Below are 25,573 nucleotides of genomic sequence, written 5' to 3'. Positions count from 1 at the left end.
CCTTGTGTTTTTTTTAATTTTTATTAGATTTATTTAGAAATAAAACATCAGGAATCCATCCATTTTTCTGTCTTTTTAGGTAGTGACATCATCTGTATGTTCTTGCTAGATTATGCTGTTATGGAAAGACTATATATACTGTAAAATGCCAAACCTTAAATTATTGACTAAAAGTTAGCAATTTCTCTTCAATGCACTAATTAGATTTATTTAATTTGAGTATGTTCTCCCACTGATGAGGAAAACAATACAAATATAACATCTGACAGCAGCAAGTAACATAATTAATGAAGTAAATAAGATCATACAGGATTAGGGGGAAATTCTTGCCTATTTTTAAAACATATCTGTAAAAAAAATATGTAGTCTGTCTTATCCAATAATTGAATATGCCTCTTTATCAAATGCATATAGACTAATTCTGAAGCTTATCATTTTATTACCTACTTCTAGAATGTAGAATAATTTACAAGACATGCTCGTCAAAATAATATAGATAAGGCAGATATTAGTATCTGCAATTTATGAATGCATAAACTGAGTCCCAAAGATACTAGATTGCTTGATCTAGGTCACATAGGGAGTTAATAAAAAACTGAGACTGGAAACATGTGTCATTGGTGTCTGTCTCTTAGGGACTACGTTTTCATGATTGAGAACAATAAAATATGTATAATGCTTAATTTGTAATACCAAAATTCTAGTGTTTTATTCTCAAAGTGAATTTTAAAATATTAATCTTAGTTCTTGTTTTCTAATTGTCTGTTAGCACATTTTTGTCTTATCATTTAGGTAACTCATATACACTACGGAGCCATATCCAAAAAGATATTTAGTGTCAACTAATGAATATAAAAATCAGTATAACTAGTTGTTCCTCATTGTAGTATATACAAAGCAGCCAGGGGATTGTCTACTTTCATGTGGTATCTCATCTTATATAAAATATCTAAGTTTCATTATATGTAATTACCATGGATTTATCATTCTAACTCCCTAATTAAAAGGTTTGTTTTAAAATCAGACATCCCAGAGAACTTATGAGAAAAGTCTATATACAGGACTCTGTGTGTGTGCATGTGTGTGTATAGTGCATGTATATAGAGTGTATGATATATATGTGGTAATTTGTTATATGTTTTATGTGTTATATATCTTACATATGTATCACATATTCGATCAGACATATCTCATATATATGTATGCACATACATCTATATAAATGAGATATGTATGTATCTAGATACATATATATATACACATACACCTATATACATACTGCAGTGAATATTTGTGGTCATTGAAGACCAGTATAATTATATAACCTCACTCTGCATGTAAGTTAATGTACATCATTGGTTCTCAAACTTTAATGTGGATCAGAATCACCCAGAGGACTTGTTAAAACACAGATTGCTGGGTCTTAGCCACAGAGTTTCTGATTCAGTAGATTTGGGATGGTTGGAGAGGGGCTGAAAATGTGCATTTCTAACAAGTTCCAGGTGATGTCGATGCTGCTATTCTGGGGGACACACTTCAAGTATGACTGAAATAGACAATAATACTAACCTGCATTTGTAATTTCTAGGTACCAGGGACTTTGCTAAGTGGCTTATTTCCTTTGTTAACCACAAACTTTCTACTTAGGTAACAATAATTACAATAGGAAACAATGTAAAGACAATTGTGTATAAAGCAAGATGCTTTCCTAAATTTCTTTTAAAAATACCGGTACATTCACCGTCAGATTATTTAGGCTTCTAGATGAGTCTCCCTACAATATGTAATGACCAGAGCATATGATTAACATAATAAAAGGTAAAGTTCAGCCTTCTCTCACAAGAATATTAACTACAGCTCAGGGATCAGTTGACTTACTGATTACTGACTTACATATATATATATATATATATATATATATATATATATATGGCTAAGGGGGTGGGTTACAATATTGACTTACAATATTCCCACTTTTTATACAGCTTTATTATTTCTAGTCACAACTTTGAATTCTGCTTTTTTCTAGCAAATCCTTCCATAGTTATAAAAACAAACATCTTGGGACATTTGGTTGTCACTTATAGATGCATTTCCTATATGAGTGGATTAAATTCTTGACCCTTTCTGCATCATCTCTTCTTACAGAAGGAAGCTATCATTTTAACTCTTAAGTTCTCTCCAGTTAGATATATTTCAATGCTATATTTATGAATTTGTGACTATCAAATTTATTCTCAAATATTTTCAACTAAATTGATAATATTTTCAATTAAATAGATTGCTGTTGTCTCATATCACTAAGAGTAAGATACTTGGTATAAAAGCACCAGACGTACCAAATGTGTAGGAGGCAATGTAGACTCTGATGAGGGGCTTAAACTTCGTTATTCCAGAAGTTCTACAGGTAGACAGGATAAGGGCTGTTACTTTGTAGCAGTGTCAGCGTATCATCCTGGTAGAATGGTTCTAATGTTCAATCATCTTGGTTTCACACTGCACACACCTCAGAGTAAAAGGGAAGAATTGTGACTGGCCACTGACACCCTGCAGTTCTGAAACTTTTTTTTAACAACTCAGAATGATAGCTTCAGTTGCAGTGATTTTGAAAATGCTAGAATAATAATGTACCTGATTGGTCACAAAGATAGTTATTTGCCATCTTTTAAAATTAACCAAAGGACAGAATTTAGACATCTTCAAAATTTACACTTGCGTATTTAAAAAGAATTTCTTAGATCTGTGCATTCCTTCAATGTACATGCAATAGTATTTATATTGTTGATAAAGAAAAACAGTTGGTAAGAAGGGCATTCAAAATAACATCTTAAAAGCAACCTACATTTAAATGTTAAACAGTTTGCTGGATTGAAGGGTTATCCTAATGTAAGGAGGGTTATCCTAAGATCCTCTCTTCATGAAATTATTAACTGCTCCTAACTATTTACCTAACTGTGGGATTAAAAATATTTCCATTACAATTAATTTTGGGAAATCAAGATTATATGTGGTGATTCAGTAAGTAGCACTGTTTTCCCTGATCATTTTATTTAGAAACTGAATACTTTTCTTATTTTAATATTTTCATGTCCCTTTTACTAAGCTTTTCAAGGCAAGATTATACTTCTTGCCAGGGCACCTCTAGGTTGCCAATCTTTGTTGGGATATTATAGTTCTTCAGCTCTGATCGGCTGCCTTACTTTATTTTTCTCTTTTTTTGTGAGTTTATTCGTTTGTTTTTGAAGTATAATTGATCTGTAACACTATGTTGGTCCCTGTTACACAACATAGTGATTTGATATTTCTGTACATTTCAAACTGATCACCACAATAAGTCTAGTTACGATCTGTCACCATACAAAGATATTACATAGTTATTGACTGAATTCCCCACACTGTATATTTCATTCCCATGACTCACTTATTTTGCAACTGGATAGCCTGCCTTACTTTTTAAGCTTTGTGTTACTTAAATTAGCTTATGATCATAGACCTTGCTTGTCTCATAGAGTCAAAATTTTAAAGGTAAGCAACAGCAGTGAAGATTGCAGTTATTCGGTTGAAAAATGTGCTTTTCCTTAAGCTTAAATATCAACTTTCTCAATTTTCTCCGACTACAGAGGCCAGTAATAGTAGCCATGAGTCTCGTATTGGTCTAGCTGAGGGGTTGGAATCCGAGAAGAAGGCAGTTATACCCCTTGTGATCGTGTCAGCCCTGACTTTTATCTGTCTAGTGGTTCTTGTGGGTATTCTCATCTACTGGAGGTAAGTTGAGTGTTTGTTTTGGATATGCATTTCATAAAGCTCAGATTTTTGCCTTTGTTTTACCTGAATGCTTTTCAAAGCATATTCAAAAATCCCTTTACTTGAGAGCTACCATTAATTTATCCAGGTAACTATGAGTAAGGTGAATTTGTGAATCCGAAGACATAATATTAAAAGATTTGACTGTTCTTCATACTTCTGTCAAACAATTAAAGGCGAAATGGAGGAACTTTGGTTTCAGTTAATATTTAATACAGCATTTTGACAGTTGCACTTTCATATTCATCTAATTAGCATTCAAACATTATCATAGCATTTAATATAAATCTAAGCTTCTCAGTTAAATGCTCCAGCTGTTATAACTTTAGAAGTTATTATTTTAGAAAACATAGTTTTGGATATAGTGAAATATACTTTTATATATAGCAGCGGATTTTGTACAAGATACATATCAATTGCATACGAATACAAAAAATGATAACCCATGCACAAAAGTAAAAATGAAGCATTAAAATATAATTTGAAAATAAATGACTATATTAAGATGGATGGGATTTTTAAATTCATTATAATTTGCCTTGAAGATGAGATATAGCTTCATTCTTATCAATAATCTCTTGAAACCTTTAAAGGACAAGGAAAATTGTACCCACTGTAAGCTTCCCATCCTACAGCAAGCAGAACACACTGCAAAGTGATAAGATTACTAGGGACACATGTAAATCAGTATAACTGTTCTAACTGTGTCTGTTGGAAAACAAGAACTTTATGATGATATAAGGAATCATATCTGTAAACTAAGAAAGGATATAGCTTAGAACTCTATACTTTTGTTTTAAAAGAGAATTTTTTCAGAAGATTTATAATCAGTTTCTTTTTTTTAGCAACCTCTGTCTGTAAGTTCATATCATCACTCTTTGTGTTATTCCAAAATATATTCTCTCAGTTTATTCAAAAATATTTAGTATGTTTATTGACTGTTTCCCATGTGCCTAGTACTCTGTGAACTACTATGGGAAAGTATAAAAGAAGGAATGAATGAATGAATGAGAATCACCACTGTCAAGAAATTTATGCTTATTGAGGGGAAAGAATTTTCCATGCAAAATTTATAAAAAATTACACAAAAGTGTATGCATGGCAGCTGAAATCTCTAATGCTAAGAGAGGTCAGAGAAGAAGGGATCTTGATAAGCCAGAATGGGCAGGGTGAATGTAAAATGTCAGGCTTGAGCTGGATAGGATTCAGAAACAGGAGCTAAAGGAGAAGGGCATTCCAGTCAGGGTCTTATGTAACTTGAGTACAGAGTGTTAGTTTAAAATATGAGCACTCGGGCTTCCCTGGTGACGCAGTGGTTGAGAGTCCGCCTGCCAATGTAGGGATACGGGTTCGTGCCCTGGTCCGGGAAGATCCCACATGCCGCGGAGCGGCTGGGCCTGTGAGCCATGGCCGCTGAGCCTGCGCGTCCGGAGCCCGTGCTCCGCAACGGGAGAGGCCACGGCAGTGAGAGGCCTGCGTACCGCAAAAAAAATAATTAATTAAATAAAATATAAGCACTCTTAGGGTTTTATGTATGTATTTTATATCTAACTATCAAATGTCCTGATAAGATTTGTTACTCTTACTTACCAATTTACAAATTTCACATATCTGTCCAACTCACAACCATTTGAAGTTGATTCACTTCCAAATGTAACTTTTTAGATCAGTAACACGAATACACGAGGGGTAGTATTTGCTGACTTAATGACAATGTTAGTGCATTCTTCAAGGTTTGTGTGACTTATTCAAATTCCAGTGTAGCTGCATTTGTGAGCAATATGATTTCACTATCCAATATGGAAACATTTTCGACTTTTGTGGAAACTACAGCCTGTAGAAAGGTTTAAAAATCGAATGGCATACCAACAAGAGTCCTAACAGGTGTATGGTCCTTATACGTTTTTCCAGTTTATATATTAAAACACTTTTCTGACCTAATTCTTGAGGAGAAAAAATAATCGCAAAGCGGTATAATAAATCCTCTCTTTTGCCTAATTTATCTAACTCGGTCTCTCATGTTTTGTGTAAACCTTGAGAAGCAGCATGTCGTAGCAGGAAGACAGAACAAATCAGAGGCGATAAATCTGGATCCCTTTCCCAGTTCTTCCTGACATTTGTTATATGGCCTTGGGCAAGTCACTTACCCATCTAGGAATGAAACTTTCCTCTTTTTACCATTTGCGGGGAAAGATCATCTTTAAGATTGCAGTCAGACTTTCTTTAGGGTCTCTGTGATGAATACAGCATGATGAATGTTGTTTCATTTTTGTATAAGGATCCAAAAAAATGGAATCATAATTACACATTTCTAGCTTTTAATTCTAAATACTGTGATGAAAAGGTGTAAATTAAATAATCAGATTAACATTGATTGATAGGACCTATGTCTATACGTTTAAAACAGTCATCACTTTTTTCCTCATGGCTGACTGAAAATTAGCAGGAGACATAGTTATCAACACTTAGCACATAGACGTGAAGACATTCACTGCTGATACAGAACAGATGGACCATTAGATATTGAATCTTGTCATACATTAAATAATATGCCTTGAAATTATTTTCCAGATATTTTAAGGTATAATTTCCGTGAGCCAAATCATAAGTTTTAAAACGCAAAATTACTTCCATAAGGAATATTTTCAGAAAGTTCTTTTTAAAGACAACAAAGGGTACATTTTGGAGAGCTTTTTTAATAGTTAGAATCTGAAAAATACCAAGGCTATATTCAACAAAACAGCACTCCATCAAAAGCTATATAGAACAGAACTTTCCATAGACACACTTGTTCTGGCTGGGGAGAGTGGGAAGAGAAGCAATATGAATTCTCTCTTGATCTTACATTTAAATTTGTGGGTCACTAGTAGCTACCAACCCAGAATGGAGGCCTCCCAGTACCATGCTGCCTTTTAAGTAGAATGTCACTTCCTAGGTAAGACTGTACTATAAAGGGTACCTAAGCCATGTACAGATGATCTTCATCCAGAATTTATCCTGTACTATTTTAATTTTTCCCACTTTTAAGCTTATTGGTATGATTTATAAGATTCTTTTGTTATTTATTAATGCAAGTATCATTACAAGACCACTTATTTTCTAAAACCAACGAATGTTTGATTACATAGCTGAAAAGTATAGAGCTGGTATATACCCAGATACTATGATGAATATTAGCAACATGTTAAACCGCTGTACTAATATGTTTTAATTTACCTTTTCCTCTTCTAAGAGATGCTACCTTCTTCCCATTCTCTCAGACACATCCTCTATCCATCCATCCATCCGTCTATCCATTCATTTTTCTCTAGCTACGTATTCCACCTCTCCCTCCCAAATGTTTTGAAATTTTAGGTTAATCTCATTTGAGGCTCAGGTAGGCAAGAAGTCTAGGATGCAGCCTAATACTTTGTGGTTGGTGGAATTTACTTACTACTGGAAATCCGTCTAATCATTCAACACTTAATACCTATTGTACTCCTGGCATTGTATTAAAAATTGAGTCTACATAAATCAAAAGACATGGCCCCATCTTTAAAAAAAAAACATAATGAGGATAAAAGCACAAAACAAATATACTGCAAAATACTATAACCACCAATTAATTAAAATATTTAAAATAAAATAATGGAGAATAATGTCCAGGAAGTGAAGGTCATCCTTGGATTAATTAAGCATACTTTTCAAAGCAGTCTTAAGGTGAGTGTGAATGGAGATTTGCGTTGGGTATAGTAGAAACAGAAACTGGAGTGCAAGAGTCTGCTTAGGAAATGAGAGGCTGTTTCACAGGGAGGAAACCACTGAGTTGTCTTTAAAAAGGAAGTGTTTGCATGGCACATTAGTGACTGAGGCATTTTGGTCAGAAGAACCATGTTTAAAGCAGGGAGGAGAAATACTGAGTTAGAGCAGGAAAAGACATGTTCAATGATCTACAACATGTTTGTGTTATTGGATATAAACTTCAAGGAGAAAAGTCAAAAAAGGTTTGGACCGCAGATAGGTAGGGTTTAGGTATTAAAAGATTTGGGGTACTATAATCTAAAAATCTGTAAGGCACAGAACTAGAGCCAATATGTCAAAGTAACAGGGAGATAGATTTGGGGCTCGATACAAAAAAAATATCAACAGTAGGAGGCGTAACATTGGAAAAGGAGGGTCTTCTCTTTGGGTACCATTTGGAGATACTTACAAGAGATGGAGTTTTGAGTTAGTACAAGAAATGTCTAGTAACTAAAGATGGTTCATAAAGAAGTAAGCTCCTTGTCACTGAAGGTATTCAAACTGGGTCTTTTTAATATGTCAGAGATGCTAGGGAAGGGACTCTTGTATCAGCTGTCATATTGCACTAGGTCCCTTAAGGTATTTTACAACTTTAAGATTCATTGAAAAATAAATAGAAACCCTTTCAACCGGCTTGTGTAACCGTATTTTAGAGGAATCAAGGAGGTTTTAATTCAGTGATCTTAAAAGCAGGTGTATCAAATCCAGTGTTTTCATATCAGTGTGTCAGGAAATACTACATCTGTGGTTACACAGGTAAGCCACACTTTCCCTGTAGTTCCTGCTCCAGTCTGGTGTCAATTCTGCTCAAATGTGGACTTTCAGTAGGATAGTTTCTTTATCATGAGACCTGTGACCCTCATCTTTCCCATTTCTCATTAGTCTGCCATGCTCTTTCACCTTTCCAGGATATGAACCTCGCTCAGGGTCCCTTTGACCCCACATTGCAGTTGATTCTACATCCACTCGTCTACCTCCTACATCACCTCTTCTCTGTTGAAGACATTCCTGTGTTCTGTCAGTTATCTATGCTCTCACAGGCTTGATTATTAAAGGTTATAACATCACAGCAGAGGGCTAGTTTTTTGCTATGCATATCGTCGCCTTTGAATTTTTTTTTTTGGCTTGTGACATTATATAATTTTGTACTATTCATAATTATAGCAGTGAATTCATTGAGCAAATATTTCAGGGCACCTACAACATGCCAGACATTATTCTTAGCACTGAGGACTAACAATGCCGTAAGACAAGTACCTTGCCCTTTGGGGGCTTACATTCTGGTGAGGGAGGACCAACTAAAATTATGAAACATGAATAAACAAATATATAAATAAAGTATTTCAGATAGTGATAAGTGCCACAAAGCAAACAAAAGGGGGAAGAATAGTGACTTGGCTGGCAGGGCTGGTACTTTTAGCTCAGGTGGTCAGAGAAGGACTCTCAGAGGATGTGGCATTTTAGCCAATGCATAAATGATGGGAAAGAGGCAAGTGGCCAGAGGGAACATCAAGAACCAGGGCCCTGAGATGATCCTGGCGGGTTTCTTAGAGGGAGAAAGAAAGAACCAGTGGGCTAGAGCCTAGTGGGTGCAGGTAGGAGTTGTAGGAGATGAAACCGCTGGGGTTCGAGGGGACCAGGTGGCAGAGGGTCTTATAGCCCTTGCTGAAATAATGGAATATCATTGTAATTCCAGTGGGAAGCCACTGAAGAATTATGTGCAGGAAAATGATTATTGAAAAAAATATCACAAATTGAAGTGTGTCATGTAAGAACAAATGTTACGTTAAAGCTCATTAGGATAAATATCCTGTCGCTTGGATCTTTTAAATGGAAAATGAGATTGGCATTTTCCCCTAAACAGATCTTTCCGTTTAAACTTAACCACTCATGAGTAATGCTTCAAATAAATTAAATGACCCACATCAAAGAGTGTCATTAGCAGTATTAATTTAAAAATTTTTTAAATTAAGGATCATTTGCATTAGTTTACAGCAGCAGTTGGTTCTTTGCTCTTCTCAATTGTTTGTAGTGAGAGATGTTACTCTTATTATCTGAATGAAAATAGATTCAGGTGACATTTTAGGTCACGGTTGTCGTTGATTCCAAATATATTCATTCTCAAAACTCTCATCAAGGCTAGCTCTGTTGGAGAGAAAATCACCCCTGTTTTTGGTTATATGCTCACTATTTCCTCACCTCGTTTTGTTATTACTGCATTATCATACTTATAATATAAAGCTGCCTTCTTTTTTCATCAAAATGTTACCACACTAAAATTTCATTTCTACGTGGTCATAGCTTGCTGCTTTTTGCTAGCAGCTGAATATCCTCAGAACGGCATGGTCCCTTAAATATTGAGTGAAAATAGCTTTGGACAGGCTTTCTTTTCCACTCTGGTCCTGTCCAAGATGGCAAGACATCCTGGTATACGGCAACAGTGGAAGAGTAACTAGGGCATGGAGGTGTCCGACTCCTTGGCACCAACTGCCAAGTTCAAGTGTCATCTCTGCTTCTACCATGTCTGATATCTGCTCAGCCTTCTTCATCTGGTACAGGTAAAGCTGAGATAAATTTGGAGGCTATAAAATTCTCTAATAACGGTGTTTTGTAAAAGTAGGTGATAAGTAGATGATTTCCACTTATGTTTTAATTCTGGAGATTTCTGTCATAATCTTTAAGCATCTTGGAAGTTGTCTTGCTGACCATGCCAGCTAGTAGTATAAATTGCTTTCTTTTCTTTCCAGGAAATGTTTCCAGACTGCACACTTTTACTTAGAGGACAGTACATCCCCTCGAGTAATATCCACACCTCCAACACCTATCTTTCCAATTTCAGGTAATAGCTTAAAGTGTGACCCTGAGTAGCTGGTAGATGTTAAATGAAAAGCGTGATGTTGGAAGGTTTTTCCTTATTGGAGTACTTTGCAAATGGCTATAATGTAGATTAGTTAAATGTTTGTGTTGCCCAAAATATTATGTATCAGGCATTCAGGTTTATAACTCGTTCTTGTTAATTTTGAACATTCTTGGGACTTCCCTGGTGGCACAATGGTTAAGAATCTGCCTGCCAATGCAGGGGACACGGGTTCGAGCCCTGGTCCAGGAAGATCCCACATGCCGCAGAGCAACTAAGCCCGTGCGCCACAACTGCTGAGCCTGCGCTCTAGAGCCCGTGAGCCGCAACTACTGAGCCCACGCGCCTAGAGCCCGTGCTCCACAACAAGATTGGCCACCGCAATGAGAAACCCACGCACCGCAATGAAGAGTAGCTCCCGCTCACCACAACTAGAGAAATGAAGACCCAACACAGTCAATAAATAAATTAATTAATTTTTAAAGTAATTAATAAAAAAAAATGTTTTGAACAGTGTTAACCATACAGGTAATGTGGCAAAATAATTTATAGCTGTTCAGATGTTATATGTTAAAGAACATAAATATTTATAGCAATAAGATATCAGTAAGGAATAATGCCGACTTTCAGTCATTTGCATTCCTTTAATGGAAACCTAAACAACAAAAGTCAGACTAAATCATTGCAGTAAGGATGGACAGGACAAAACCCACAAAAGTAAGGATAACGTTTAGTTCCCTTCTGATTATCTGAGTGTATGTGAGAAAAGGTTTCTTAACTACATTACGGGGAAAAAAAGAAATTTTAAAATGGTGAGGGTACAAGAAAAACTTGAGCACAAAGAATGCATGGTTGCCGGAAATACTTTAAGTGAAAATGTCAGTTGTGTCCCTGGGAAAACATCAACTGTTTTATCAGAACTTACCTAGTTAACAATATTCAAGAATTAACCAGGGTCATTTTAAGACCCTTACTGACCCTAGAGTTCACACTGTAACTAAGGTCACAGACACTTATGAATTAACATTTTATAACATTTCAGAATGAAAAGTGCTAACAATAATAAAAAAAAAAAGTTTACTAGAAATGTGCGAATTAAGGAAGCAGAACTGGAGGACAGAGGACGAGACGAGGACACGGAGAGTCACCAAACCAGGCAAAGCAAATGGAAACATTCCACTCTACATCTTTGTACAGAAGCCTCTTTTTAAATTGTCTGAGATGCCATATGTTATTGCTTGAGGCTCAAATTCTACATGAAGTTATCTCCTGAAGTCTCATGATTTCAAAAACAAAAATAAAGAAGAGAAGCATTTTCCTTGTAATTTGCAGCAGGCATAGGAATAAGAAGTGTTTTGCTCCTTTACCTCTTTTATCAACTCTATCAACTCTGTGTCTTTAACCACCACTGTTTTGTTTTTCTAGTTTATATTAAAATTCTTTCTTTTAGTACAGCACAATTTCTCATTAACATATTTAGAATTTTGAGACCAGTTGCTCTTGGTGATCTGTTGTGTTTAGTTCCCTTCACTTTCAAACATACCTCTTCTACATATCCTGTCAGCGTGGGTATGCAAATTAACTATACCATTATCCAAAGTCCAACACAGTTTATTATTAACAATAAATAAAATAATCCAAAATCAGGTTGTCCAGGAAATCCAGAATCCCCTGTTCTACTTCTTGGAAGAAAGGTGCTCAAGGGCATCTCCTCCTTTTACTTGCAGACCAATTCGTAAAAGAATTACCAAAAGACATGATGGCAAATGAGAAGTAGTCAGTTTGCTTGTGGAAAGAGGTTAGCTGTGCAGGATAATATCCGTGGTTTTGACGAAGCTTTACTAGGAGAACTAACGATTTAGATGTGACAAGTTATTTCTGTTTTCTTGTCTAATTATAAAAGCTACTTCTAGGCAAGATCCTTCTGTAGGTGTGAAGGTGAAATTACACCTTTGTCTAGTGTTTCTTAAGGTTAACTCGCTAATTCAATTTCAGTATTCAGGTATACTCATCTAAAAGAGAACAGATGGATTCTAATTTTTTTTAAATCAACAAATTCTTGGCAACTGAAGCTTAAAAATATTAAATGGCCTAGATGCTGAACATCTGTTGATGTAGATAACTGGTTCTAGTGAAATGTGTTTGATGTTTCCTTGTCAGAGGAAGGAAATTGTGAAATTGCACACTGTGAACTAGTAATATGTTTAATCTAAGAAAGTCTTTCCAGGAAAAAAAAAAAAAAAAACAGAACCAGGTAAAATAAGTTGGCCCCTTCACAATTAATTAACAGATCCAATGACTTTGTTTACATAGCATATTTTCAAGTTAGAATTCTTGAAATTTTACAGATTAAAAGTCCCAAAGGTTTTTGACATTATCCTTAATGAATAGTCTGCATATAAATGTTTTCTATTATTTATAGAAAGAAGGAAAAAATGTTTTCAAATGTAAACATCTGACTATTTAACGGAGAGGCATTAAACTGCACAATTTTATAAAACTGAAATTGCATGATATATTATGTTTAGTCCAGGGTAAAATTGAAAATATATTATTTCTGCATTTTTTCCCCAGAGTTTGCAGGCAACTCCCACTCATGTTAAAGAAAGTTATCCATAAAGAGATGCAGTCCATTGATAAGAAGTGAGGCTGTGATATTATTTGTAACTTAACGTTGAAAATTAAGTTTCTCTTTAGAGTATGAAAGGAAAAGAGATTCCTGATCAAATCAGAATTCTAAAATGCAGGTTATGATTGAAAGTAAATATAGAGAAAATTGATAATTGTTGCTGAATGTTTCTTTGAACATAAATTCAGTCGGGATTATAGGAATAAGTGAACTTTGAAGTTGTTTTAGAAGAAGCGTCTTTATAAATCTCTATAAATGAGAGGCACATTTATTTCTGTTGAATTATCCTTTCCAACATGATTTTTTTATTCACTTAGATGATGTTGGAGCAATTCCAGTAAAGCACTTTCCAAAGCATGTTGCAGACTTACATGCAAGTAGTGGGTTTACTGAAGAATTTGAGGTATGATTTTAATATGTCTATTTTAAATAATATGGAAAATAGTAAATTTTTAAAATTCAGCAATAGGCTATTTCTTGACATTGAAACCATTTTCACCTCTAGCAAGATTATTAGTTCCATAATCAATTATGTGTTTAGGATATGTGTTATGTTTATCATACAATTTAGAAAATTGGTTTTCCATTTTAAAATTCAAGTTGTAAAAGTGGAAAAAACAAAAACATTGTTAATTCTCTCCCATAAACTCAGAGCTCTAGTATTCTTTTTTAAATCTGAACTAGTAACACTGATTCCTTTTAATTTCCTAAATTATATAAATTATAGTAAACTAGTAAATTTCATAATTTTCAGCGAAAATACATACAAGTTCTTAATTGTAAGGACTACAACAGTGTAAATGCAGAAGCATTTATTATACAAGGCATAATAAATATTATACAAGGTAAAACCCCATCTGCTCAAGAAAATATGCATTTCTAAAAAACATTTGAACTTCACAATCAGTGAAGATTTTTCTAGTATTATTCTGTAAAACACTCTTAGATGGTAGGGGCAGAGAAATTTACTGCAAATTTATCATGGCCACTGAGCTGTCAGTTAGAGAGCTTTTTCAAAATAGGGCGCCGTAAACCAACCGTTAGCAATAATAACCACGAAACATAAAGTTACTCTTGTTGAGCGCTCCCTAATATGCCGATTATTGTACTAGATGCTTCTACATTCAACCGTCGCCCAACTCTGGAAGTTATTTGTTTTTATTTCTATTCGTATTGCTGATGAAATCAACTTCCACAGAAGTTAATTAACAACTAATAAAGAGCAGGGTTGGGATTCAAACTTAACACTCATTCCTTTCCATTCTAGGAATTGAGGGATCCCCACCCCCTCCCCAGCCTCTCCCCTTTAGGAAGCATCACATTACTTTTTTGCCTCCTTACCTCAGCCCCAAGTGCTCAACTGACCTCCCTCTTTGGAGCCCTTTGAGGTCTGATCCTGATCAGAGGATACACCACCATCCCTAATATACGCAGAAACTGCTCCCCACGAATCAGATCAACAAGAACGTGTTTATGGAAGGAAAATGCCAGAGATTAGAAAGCTTTAAGAAACCAAAGGAAAGAGAAATGAAATATATGTTTTCACTAAATTAAAAACAGTAGAAATCAGCTAATTTAATCTTAAAAGAAGTCTAAGTCATAGCTACATTGAATAAGAAAGCAGTGTGAAGTGACTACTAAGTAAAGTGGAATAATATGAAGAATTATATTTTTAAAACATCAAATTATTTTTTCCTACCATAATAGAGGGTACTGGGTGGTGCGGTATTAACTTGTAGAAACTATCAGGCATCCATCAAACAAAATCATAGTTGTAAAAGGGAGAATATGCTAAGGATGTGTCTAATCTTCCAGATGTTAAAAGCCATAAGGAGGGGCTTCCCTGGTGGTGCAGTGGTTAAGAGTCCGCCTGCCAACGCAGGGGACACGGGTTCGAGCCCTGGTCCAGGAAGATCCCACATGCTGTGGAGCAACTAAGCCCGTGCGCCACAGCTCCTGAGCCTGCGCTCTAGAGCCCGCGAGCCACAACTACTGAAGTCTGCATGCCTAGAGACCGTGCTCTGAAACAAGAGAAGCCACTGCAATGAGAAGCCCACACACCGCGACGAAGAGTAGCCCCCGCTCGCGGCAACTAGAGAAAGCCCATGTGCAGCAACAAAGACCCAACGCAGCCAAAAATAAATAAATTTTAAAAAGAAAAAAAAAAAAGCCATAAGGAAAAATAGACAGTTTATTGTAAAAGTTGCTGATAAGCATATATACAAAGGCAGATTCACAGTTTTCACTATAAAATCATTTTGAATATTATTAAGCAGTTCATAATGATTAAATTAATAAAATAACCTCACATTTTTACTCAAAAAGTATTTTCTTAATTCCATTGGTTTAACTCATAGTCTGATTAAAGAAAACTTTTCATTAACTTAGTAATTAGCTTAATAACTAATAATGCTTCACCTTTTCAGTGGTTCATATATTAAATTGTTTTTAAATCTAGAGTCAGAATGACTTGCTCCAGAAGAGGCCTTAAAAGCTTGTTTAGTGAAAGGCTGAGCCATTTTGCTGACGAATCAGATTTATATTTAAGTTACATACTTTCTCAAAAATTATAAAGCTTTCATGTCATTACCTTAATATGTACTAAATAATTGTAAATTCCAAACTAATATATTTAGATAGAAGACATCCCTGGGAAGAATTTTAATTCATTTTAAAAGAGAAATGGCAGAAATAATTTTTCTCTACCCATTGAAGTTTTATTTTAATTAAAAACAGGTCTACTAATTAAATATGTAGAAAGTAGTACTATCTAAATTTTGTTTTCAAAAGACATAGTATATATGATTAAAAAAAAATTTCAGGAGATTTCTAATGTTTTGACAGCTCTAATAGGAAACCTAATAGGAAACCTAATAGGAAACTGTTTACTCTTTAAAATTACTCAAAATAAACAAACAAAAAAAAGTACTACTAATTCAGTTTTAAATAGTTCTATCATGATCAAATACAATTATATTTGAATATTAGTAAATCTGCCTAGTATGTTAAAATGTGTCATCAAGTATGTGGTTTTTCTCATCAGCATTTTAAAAATTCATCATATTATTATACCACTGTCCCCTTTTAAAAGTGTTATTTTTTTCCTTTTACATAATGTTAAGGTTCCCAGCTGTTAGAAGTTTTGATTTGCATGCAACTGTTTGAAACATTCTGTTTTGTTAGTATTTGACAAATGTATTTATTGCATGATCATGGTTTTCCATTGTAAACCTAATATGAACACTTTCTTTTCTCATTTGTCGTGTGCTGTGGAATTTGATTTCTTTACTTTTTTGGCATTCATTCCCTCATTAGACACTGAAAGAGTTTTACCAGGTAAGGCATTATTTCACTGCATTTTCTTTTAGCCAAGAAATAGTTGTAACATATAAAAAAAAATTTTTTTGGATAGATTGTTTTGTTTTTGTCTTCTGTAGTATATTTTAAGGCACTTTGTTGGAAAGGATGTGTGTTAAAACGTTATGCGTACAATTTCTTTACAGGAGGTGCAGAGCTGTACTGTTGATTTAGGTATCACAGCAGACAGCTCCAATCACCCTGACAATAAGCACAAGAACCGATACATAAATATTGTTGCCTGTAAGTATATCCTTCACTTAACTCTGACTTGTTATCATTGTCGTTGTGGTGCTTTTAGTTCACTGTCCTGAAGTCCTCTGACAGCAGACCTCGGTGTAGCTGTTTCAGGACCTTTGTATCAGGGGATGAGACTTGCGTTAGATAATACAGAGCGTTTTACCACTCCAGTTTAAATACATTCTGCAATGAATGACATCTGTTTCTTTTGAACAAAATAAACTCATATTTTAATCCAGTCCTTTCTTCAGACCCCATGGCCTGTAAATCTGTCCTTATGGTTTTCTGTCATTATTTATACTCCATAGTCCTATTTTTACTGGCGATCCCCCTACTTGATGTGAATTTACTAATAAAATGGGATTTTCTTTAGACTCTATTTTTTCCTTCTACCGTTTTCCCTCCTCTCTTGCCATTCTCCCCTGGGGTCTGATAAAGGGTTAATTGGATTCATTCTTTTTATTTCTTCTCTCCCTTTACTGCCTTAGCTGACCTCTCTTTTTCTCCTCCATGAGCAGCTTTCTGGCTCTTTTCTTTAGGACAGGTTTACCTATTTTTTTGGATGAAATTAGCATGTTTCTTCCGTCTTCTTGCAGCACCTCTTATTTACATCTGTTCCCTTTTATTTTCCTTTATAGCCCCCTCCATTTCTTGAAATTCATTCTTCCCCAAAACTTCAACTTATATCCTTTCTTATATATTCAGTGGGCCTTCCTAGATTCATGTGAACATGGTATTACCAGCTTGGTTATTTAAATTCTGGTTCTATTCTAGTTTCTGGAATGGGAATTTTTATGATCACAGTTCTAAGTAGTTTGCATGGATGCTGTCTTTTTTCCCCACAAGGTTTACACCAGTCTTTCCATTTTGATAGAAAGTTCTGCTTCATGTTTGTCTTTCTCAACAGAAGCAGCTATCCTGCTGCACATAAAAACTCAGTTGCTTCTTGGACAGGGTGAAGTGGTTGTTAGACCATTCTCTCCACAAGCTAAATAGAAAATACCCGCCGGCTAATTAAGAAGCAGATAGAGATTAACATTTGTTGAACACCTACTATGTGCCTGACACTGTGAATTCGTCATTTCATTCCATCCCTGAAATAACCTGGCAAGATAGAGGTAATAACAGTCCTACTCTGAGATGAAGAAAAGCAACCCGGAAAACTTACCCAGTAATACCCTTCTGAAAATCTGAAAACCAAAATGCAAAAGTAGCCTGCCATCCAAACCCTTCTTTCCATGGCCACACATCTATTTCCGCCTACCTTTCCTGCATCTTTGTGAACTGCTAATGTCACCAAAGTATTATTATCCCAGAACGTCTCTTTAACTTGTCATAGTTTGGTCTGTATTCATTTCTTCATCCTTGAAAAAAAAAATAGTCTGCCCAGTGAAATCCCCAAGTGTCCTTCTAGTGACACTTTCCTTTCTTACTATGCAATTCCTCCAAATATAGTTTCTCTGTAGAACTGAATTTAATCCCAAATGCCTCATTTCAACACATTTAATTATGACCATGCACCATGTATAAGTTACCACGGTTTTCATCCCCTCTTCACTGACAGTACCGGATCCGTGTCCTCCGTTCTTGGGCAGTCGTTGCCCTGCCTCCCTTTGCAATAGCTCCTCTTTGAGGTCCTCCATTGAAAGAGCTGTTTGCTGTAACCATTCATGGAAACTTTCTAGACTCCTTCTGCTTCCTTCTCTACTACTTCTTCCACCATCAGCCTCCTGTTCAGAGCATGCATGCTGCCATCCTTCCTGAGCTTTCTGACACCCCCATCACTCTTCTCTCCCCTTCACTGGCTGTGCAGTGTTCACAGCCCCTGTATCCACCTTTAGAAACCCATCTAAGATGCCAACTTCAGGATTCAACCTCTATGAAAAGGTTTATTTTCATCCCAAACCAATACAGTTTCTGTCTTCGTGTCCCTCTAGGATTCTGCACCTCTCTCTTGACACCGGAACATTCCTCTCTGTGTATATGTCCATTCTCACCTTCCACACTGGAAACCTTGAAAGAGGATTTTGTTGTATTTCTCTTTATTTTTGTCATCTCTGTATCCTCCGAAAGCTGACTAAAGTAAATGATGTTTGCACTGATTTTAATTGTATTTGATAAATTATTATGTAAATATAAATGAACTTTAGGCTGAAAAGCAGTTCATGCTATAGTGAAATATTTTCTTTTTTTTATTACAGATGACCATAGTAGGGTTAAGCTTGCACAACTTGCTGAAAAGGATGGCAAACTGACTGATTACATCAATGCCAATTATGTGGATGTAAGCATGTTTCAACTGAAATTTTATGAAAATTATGTTAAACTATGAATTTATTATACCATGGTATTGTACATAGAATAGTAATAAGTATTAAATGAAAGATAGTAAAAAATACAAATTAGTAGTAAGAGATCCCGTAGCTAAAAGTTTTCAGATTGAATGGCATTCAAGCTATTGTACTTGGTTCATCTCCTGGGTGAGAGAGGGAATTCAGGCTGAGAAATTACGTTCAAGGTAGGATGTATATATTCTGATAGTTTTATAGCTCCTTAGATAAGAGGGGTAGGATCAGTGCTTATTTGGAATGTCCCATAGCTCCTAGCCCATTACTATGTAGGTAGCAGCTGATAAATAAATTTTGACTGAAAAATTCTCAGGGTAGTACTGGCTAAAAGGCAAACACATGATTTCTAAACCAGTTACCAGCCTTTATAATCCTGGGCCCTTCTCAGGATACCCAGCTTTGTGAAACTTACTGGAGATCTCCAGGGACTGTAGACCACTGACTAACTTACTGGTTTTTTTCCTGTGGTCAGTTGAATGCCAATGGAACTCAGTTATTTTCCTGACACTGACCTTGCAGTCTAGCAGCCTTCAGGTTTATGCTGTTTGGAACAGTTAATTCAAAGAAGTGAGTAGCAAATATAAGTATACAGTAGGCTTGTTGTAGGCAACCACGTCAGGCTTCCATAGTAGGAAGTGTGCATGTCAGATTGAATATGAGCTTTGGAGTTAGAACTGGTTCTGAATCCCAGCTCTGCCATTGGCTAACTGTGAAAGCTTGGAAAGCCACTGAACTCCTCTGAGCTTCAGTTTCCTATCTCCAAATCAGGGATGATGCTTCCATTTTGCATATAAATTAAGGATTAGGGTTAATGTTTGTAAACTATCTTGGCCAACAGTGAGTAATAAGTGAAGGATAGCTATTAATGATTAGCGTTGCTCAGTGCCACCAAGGAGAGGGTAAGGAGAAAACACCAAAGGTTTCCTGACTATTATAAACAGCTGAGCCCTAATGCCTCAAACATATTTCAAAGCAGCACAATTAAGCACCAGATGTCAAGCATAGTAAACAGACTTGGATTAAATGCACTTAGACTAGAGGTGCAGAGAATAGTGGTTGTGTCAGTGCAAAAAGAACTCTTTTTTTTTTTTTTTTTTTTTTGCGGTACACGGGCCTCTCACTGTTGGGGCCTCTCCCGTTGCGGAGCACAGGCTCCGGACGCGCAGCCTCAGCAGCCATGCCTCACGGGCCCAGCTGCTCCGCGGCATGTGGGATCTTCCCGGACCGGGGCATGAACCCGTGTCCCCTGCATCGGCAGGCGGACTCTCAACCACTGCGCCACCAGGGAAGCCCAAGAACTCTTTTTTTTTACAAAAATTATAACTAAAGAAGAGTTGCTGTCTTTGCTAGTACTAGTAAGTTTCTCTAGCTTTGAAAGTTTTTTTTTTTTATGGTTTTCTATTATAGCAAAAATCTCCTGATCTTAGAAGCTGAGCAGATAAAAATGGCATACAAATTTGTCAGTAAGAAACATTTGTCATTTGTTTCTTCAGGGCTACAACAGACCAAAAGCTTACATTGCTGCCCAAGGCCCACTGAAATCTACAGCTGAAGATTTCTGGAGGATGATATGGGAGCATAATGTGGAAGTTATTGTCATGATAACAAACCTTGTGGAGAAAGGAAGGGTATGAAGGTCATCTATTATGCCATCCCCGAGATAGTGATTAGAAATGCTTTAAGTTGCTTTTGATAGAGTCAGCATTAAAGTCAGGGAAGCTAATCAGCATTCCTTTCAAGTAAGTATGACAGCTTAAGGGAAACTGTTAAAAGGTCAAAAAGTTTCGCTGTAACTCAAGCTACCTGCTATTTAAATGCATTCTTCATTCCGTAAGAAAAAGCAAATGAGGTTCATTGAAAAGCGATGCAGAGTGAAGTAGATTTTAATTCATGGGAGCTGGATTCTAGTCCTGGCTTTATAGCGACTCAGTACATCTGGCCTCACTTTCCTCATCTGAAAGGGGGGAGTTTGAATCTGATCATCTCTTTCAGCCCTGTAATTCTCTCTCTGCTCTCCTCGACAACAAACCTGCAATCACTTAGAACAGAAAAAACGTGTTTAGAAGAATGAGGGAGTCATGGTATCCAATCTTTACTGATTTCAGGGATGACTTACACTAAGCATTTGAAATATGAAAAGAGCATCTTGACTTTCTCTTTTGCAGAGAAAATGTGACCAGTACTGGCCTGCCGATGGGAATGAAGAGTATGGGAACTTTCTGGTCACTCAAAAGAGCGTTCAAATGCTTGCATATTACACTGTGAGGACTTTTACTCTAAGGAACACAAAGATCAAAAAGGTGAGTCCACAAGTGATGGCTATCATCAATTGAGTAATACATCTCAATCCTTTTTTAAGAAAACAGGTGGTATAACCGAAACAGGGTAAAAATACAAATAATTAAAGGCATTAAGAGTTCTTATCACAGGGCTTCCCTGGTGGCGCAGTGGTTGGGAGTCCGCCTGCCGATGCAGGGGACATGGGTTCGTGCCCCGATCCAGGAAGATCTCACATGCCGTGGAGTGGCTGGGCCCGTGAGCCATGGCCGCTGAGCCTGCGTGTCTGCAGCCTGTGCTCCACAACGGGAGAGGCCACAACAGTGAGAGGCCCGCGTACCGCAAAAAAAAAAAAAAAAAAAAAGAGTTCTTATCACAGGTACGCCTCAATCCCAAAAGTTTCTTCCAAGTCTCTTAATGCCAGATGTGGCTTTAGCACCATATTGGTCATGGTGCCAATGGTTGCAGTGATACAGGAACAAAAGTCCCTGCCCCATGTGATAACTGCACATCCAGCTGAAAATAGTGGAGACTGAAAAAGGGGAGGAAAAGAAAAAGAGCAAGTTATAAGTCAGGGTTCCTTAGAAAAACATATACCTGTATGTAGATATATATGTATGTGTGTATATATACATATATTTAAAGAGAGAGAGAGGGTGTTTTAAGAATTGACTCCAGGCTGGAAATTCAGGCAAGATTTCTACGTTGCAGTCTTTAGAATACCTTCTTCTTCAGGAAACCTCAGTCTTTGGCCTTAAGGCCTTCAACTGACATTATGGAGCAGAATCCACCTTACTGGAAGTCTTACTGATTTAAATGTCAATCACATCTAAAAACTACCTTGACAGTAACATCTGGTGTGACAGGTGTTTGACCAAACTACTGGCCACCATAGCCTAGCCAAGTTGACACATAACGTTAACCATCACAAATGACAGTGTACCTTTTTAGCTTCATTATGAACCACCAACATCAAGCTATGAATCCTGAGTTGATGTTTAAGGACCCCGTACATGTGTGTTTCTATAATTAGCTGATTAGCTGTCTGGTCTCTTCCAGGGTTCCCAGAAAGGAAGACCCAGTGGGCGCATGGTCACCCAGTACCACTACACTCAGTGGCCTGACATGGGAGTGCCAGAGTACTCGCTGCCCGTACTGACCTTTGTGAGAAAGGCATCCCAGGCCAAGCGCCACGCAGTAGGCCCTGTTGTTGTCCATTGCAGGTGAGTCTCAGCGCCAGGTTTCCAAGCCCATAGAATTGCTTATGCTAACAAAACGGGAATCAGTGGAACAAAGGTTTTGCCAAAGTGGGAATGATTTCACAAACTGAGGGGCATGAAACGTTGGTGACTGGGAAGTGAGTGTGCCAGACTCAGGACTGGATTGCTGAATATTTCAAAGCACGAGGTATTTCTATGAGGTATAATATTCTGTTTGATTGGTTAATTGGATTTCAGCTTATTAACTATGTGAAGCAGGCAGAACAACGTTTTGTCATTAAACAAGCACTTGTTACAACATAACGTCGTGGGATAAAAATGCTTAAGACACAACCCCTGTTCCTAGGAGTTAATAGTCTATTGTAGACTTAATATGCCAGGTTTACGTTAGAAAAACCAAAGTGCACAAAGTATGGGGAATTTAGCAAAATATTTCAAGTTGTTTTTAAACAGTTTGGGGTCAAAACCCCATTCTCATTTTCCTGAGTTCTGTCTAATATAGCCTATTGAACGTGTAATCAATTCATCGTTGCCCAGGTACTTTAATTTCCAAGACTGGGTGAGTGAATAGAAATAATGATATTTCAGAGAAGGAGAAAAATGCGTTAGAGGCTTTAATTTAATATTTTTCAGTTAAAACAAAAATAGCAGTTACTGTTTACTGCGTGCTGACTCCTGTGCCAAGCTTTCCGACCACAAAAGTCAAATTCATTTCTATGTGGAGTACTTTTGTCAAAGCGGCGTCTGTGTTTTTACAGAAACAACTGTTTTCCTTTGATATGCAGAGTATCTCACACATTCTAATTACCTATCTCAGGAGTTATCCTCAAAGTCTGAGAGACCTATCTTGAGTTTTTTATCTGCGAGCCCGACGATAAGCTGAGGGAAACAGGAAGATGCAGGAAAAATAGCTGTGAAGGTCAGGGATTGTTTCCTAGCGAATGGAAAAGGCCCAGAGCCTTGTGCAGAGCGGGTGCTAATTCTTCACTCTAGTACTTCCTACTCGTCAGAGCATTTGAAAAGAATCCCTGTCTCTGAATTCTGTCCCTCCGGTAGAGGCTTTGAAGAAGTTGCTAGATAATGGCCCTTTAGAAATGACTGAAGTTATTCTTTATTCCTCACCATCTCACTGAAATGATATTTTCAGCTGAAAGCCTGCGCAAACTCTTTTTTTCCATTAATGTGGAAACCTTTACAAACATGTTTACCTGACAATACAGACCCAGAGACCTTGTCTTTTCAGAGTCTGGTGAGGCTGATGCTTTCATTCTTCTCAAATTAAATGTCTATTTGCTATACTCTGATACATAATATTTCCACTGTATAATGTATAACGAATAATAACTGTAATTGAAAATAAAAACGTCTCCAACAGGAATAATCAGATTGCTTTGGAGTTTGACCTGTAAGCAAGAAAGAAAAAAGAGAACTTTGTTTGCTATTTGAAGCATTATGCGTAACTCCTAAGCTGCTTACTGTCTTGCTGAATTACTTACTAAGTGGCTCATTTGCTTGGAGAAGGATATTAATTTACAGGACAGCCGGGAGTGACCAATCCTCAAATGTGTTTTATGTTGACATTGAAGTCTCTTTCTCTGTGTGCTTTTCAGCGCTGGCGTTGGGAGGACAGGCACATACATCGTGCTAGACAGTATGCTGCAGCAGATTCAACACGAAGGAACCGTCAACATATTTGGCTTTTTAAAACACATTCGTTCACAAAGAAATTACCTGGTGCAAACCGAGGTATGATAAAAAGGATAATGTCCTTTAGCTAAGGGTTGGAAGTGTCCCTAAACTGCTGGATAGACCAGCGTTTGTATTACCAGGTGCGTTCGTCCCATGGGGCTCCCTGTGATAAAGTGCTACACACCGGGTGGCTTAAAACAACAGAAACGTGTTGTCCCCAACTTCTGGAGGATGGAAGTCCAAAATCAAGGGGTAGGCAGGGCCATACCGAATCCTCTAGGGAAGGATCCTCCCCTGTCTCTTCAAGCTTCTGATAGCCTCATATTTCCCTGGACTTGGCAGCCTAACTGCCTCCTTCTTCACACGGCTGTCTTCCCTCTGTGTCCGTGTCTGTGTCCAAATTTCCCTCTTCTTATAAGGACACCAGTCCCCACCTCATCTTAACTAACTACATCTGCATCGACTCTATTTACAAGTAAGGTCACATTCTGAGGTCCTGGGAGGTTAGGGTTTCAGCATATCTTCTGCGGGGGCGGGAGGCGTGCATAATTCAAACTATAACACCAGGTACTTGCACATAAGTCATGGATGGACCAGCTAAATTTTGTCTATTTTATGACCAAATGGGGAATATCTTTAAAATGACACTGGTCACAGGCAAGATTCAGAAAAAGAGTAAGTGGATCAGTCAACCCTCATCTCCTCGTGCTGAATCCTCAAGCTTTTCCTGCATGTAATGAATGAATGGATTTATTCTCATATTTAAATAGTATGAATTATGCTCAAATTATTCCCTTTTTTAAGCCCAGATCGTTTACCCCTATATGACACAGGACAAACTCTGCATACCTGTATTTTATTTTCACTATTTCTAAATAAAAATGGATTTAAATTGAAAACTATGTATGGCAGCTTGAAAGCAATAAGAAACATATGACTGAGTGGGCTTCCACACCAAACCAACCAAACTTCATTCCATCGAGGAAATGACAGTCTAGTCAGATAAGACGAGGGAAGAGTCCCATACGTGAAATGGAAGATAACTGTTAAAAACTGTATAGATAATTGTACTAAATTATATATGACTGGCTAAAAGGAGAACTGGAATGGGGAGAAGGGAAGACCCATCAGAAGTAGAGAAGTCAGTGCAAAATGTGGAAGAGGGTCTCAGGTTTGAAGGATGAGCAGAGAGGGCATTGCTTTGCCTCCCCAAATTTTCCAGTGATCTCCTTCCCTAAACGCCAACGCACAAGAAATAAAGAGGTGAGGGATGGAAAGAGTTGTATTGTTTCTGGATGACCACCTTTTCCTCCATCTGACGTCCTGCCAGGACTGGTGAGCAATCTCCGTGGGTCCTCCCTTCCATCTTGTA

The 25,573-nt window shown here is 37.0% G+C and overlaps 1 protein-coding gene across 4 annotated transcripts in view; it reads left to right on the top strand.

Moving 5' to 3' along the window:
• Positions 1–25,573, top strand: part of PTPRZ1 (protein tyrosine phosphatase receptor type Z1) — a 164,331-nt gene that overhangs the window by 126,784 nt on the left and 11,974 nt on the right. For 2 of the 4 annotated variants that reach the window (XM_030857656.2, XM_030857658.2), the window contains exons 13-22: positions 3,621–3,765; positions 10,332–10,423; positions 13,388–13,473; positions 16,386–16,406; positions 16,574–16,670; positions 18,869–18,951; positions 20,509–20,643; positions 21,181–21,315; positions 22,352–22,515; positions 24,123–24,258. In XM_030857656.2, the coding sequence (XP_030713516.2) occupies positions 3,621–3,765; positions 10,332–10,423; positions 13,388–13,473; positions 16,386–16,406; positions 16,574–16,670; positions 18,869–18,951; positions 20,509–20,643; positions 21,181–21,315; positions 22,352–22,515; positions 24,123–24,258 (1,094 nt within the window). The remainder of the gene's footprint in view (positions 1–3,620; positions 3,766–10,331; positions 10,424–13,387; positions 13,474–16,385; positions 16,407–16,573; positions 16,671–18,868; positions 18,952–20,508; positions 20,644–21,180; positions 21,316–22,351; positions 22,516–24,122; positions 24,259–25,573) is intronic. The other 2 variants (XM_030857657.2, XM_030857659.2) reach the window with 1 other exon arrangement.

The sequence above is a fragment of the Globicephala melas genome, chromosome 9 (assembly GCF_963455315.2).
Source record: "Globicephala melas chromosome 9, mGloMel1.2, whole genome shotgun sequence".
Lineage (NCBI taxonomy): Eukaryota > Metazoa > Chordata > Mammalia > Artiodactyla > Delphinidae > Globicephala > Globicephala melas.
This window is presented reverse-complemented; position numbering and strand designations above follow the sequence as displayed.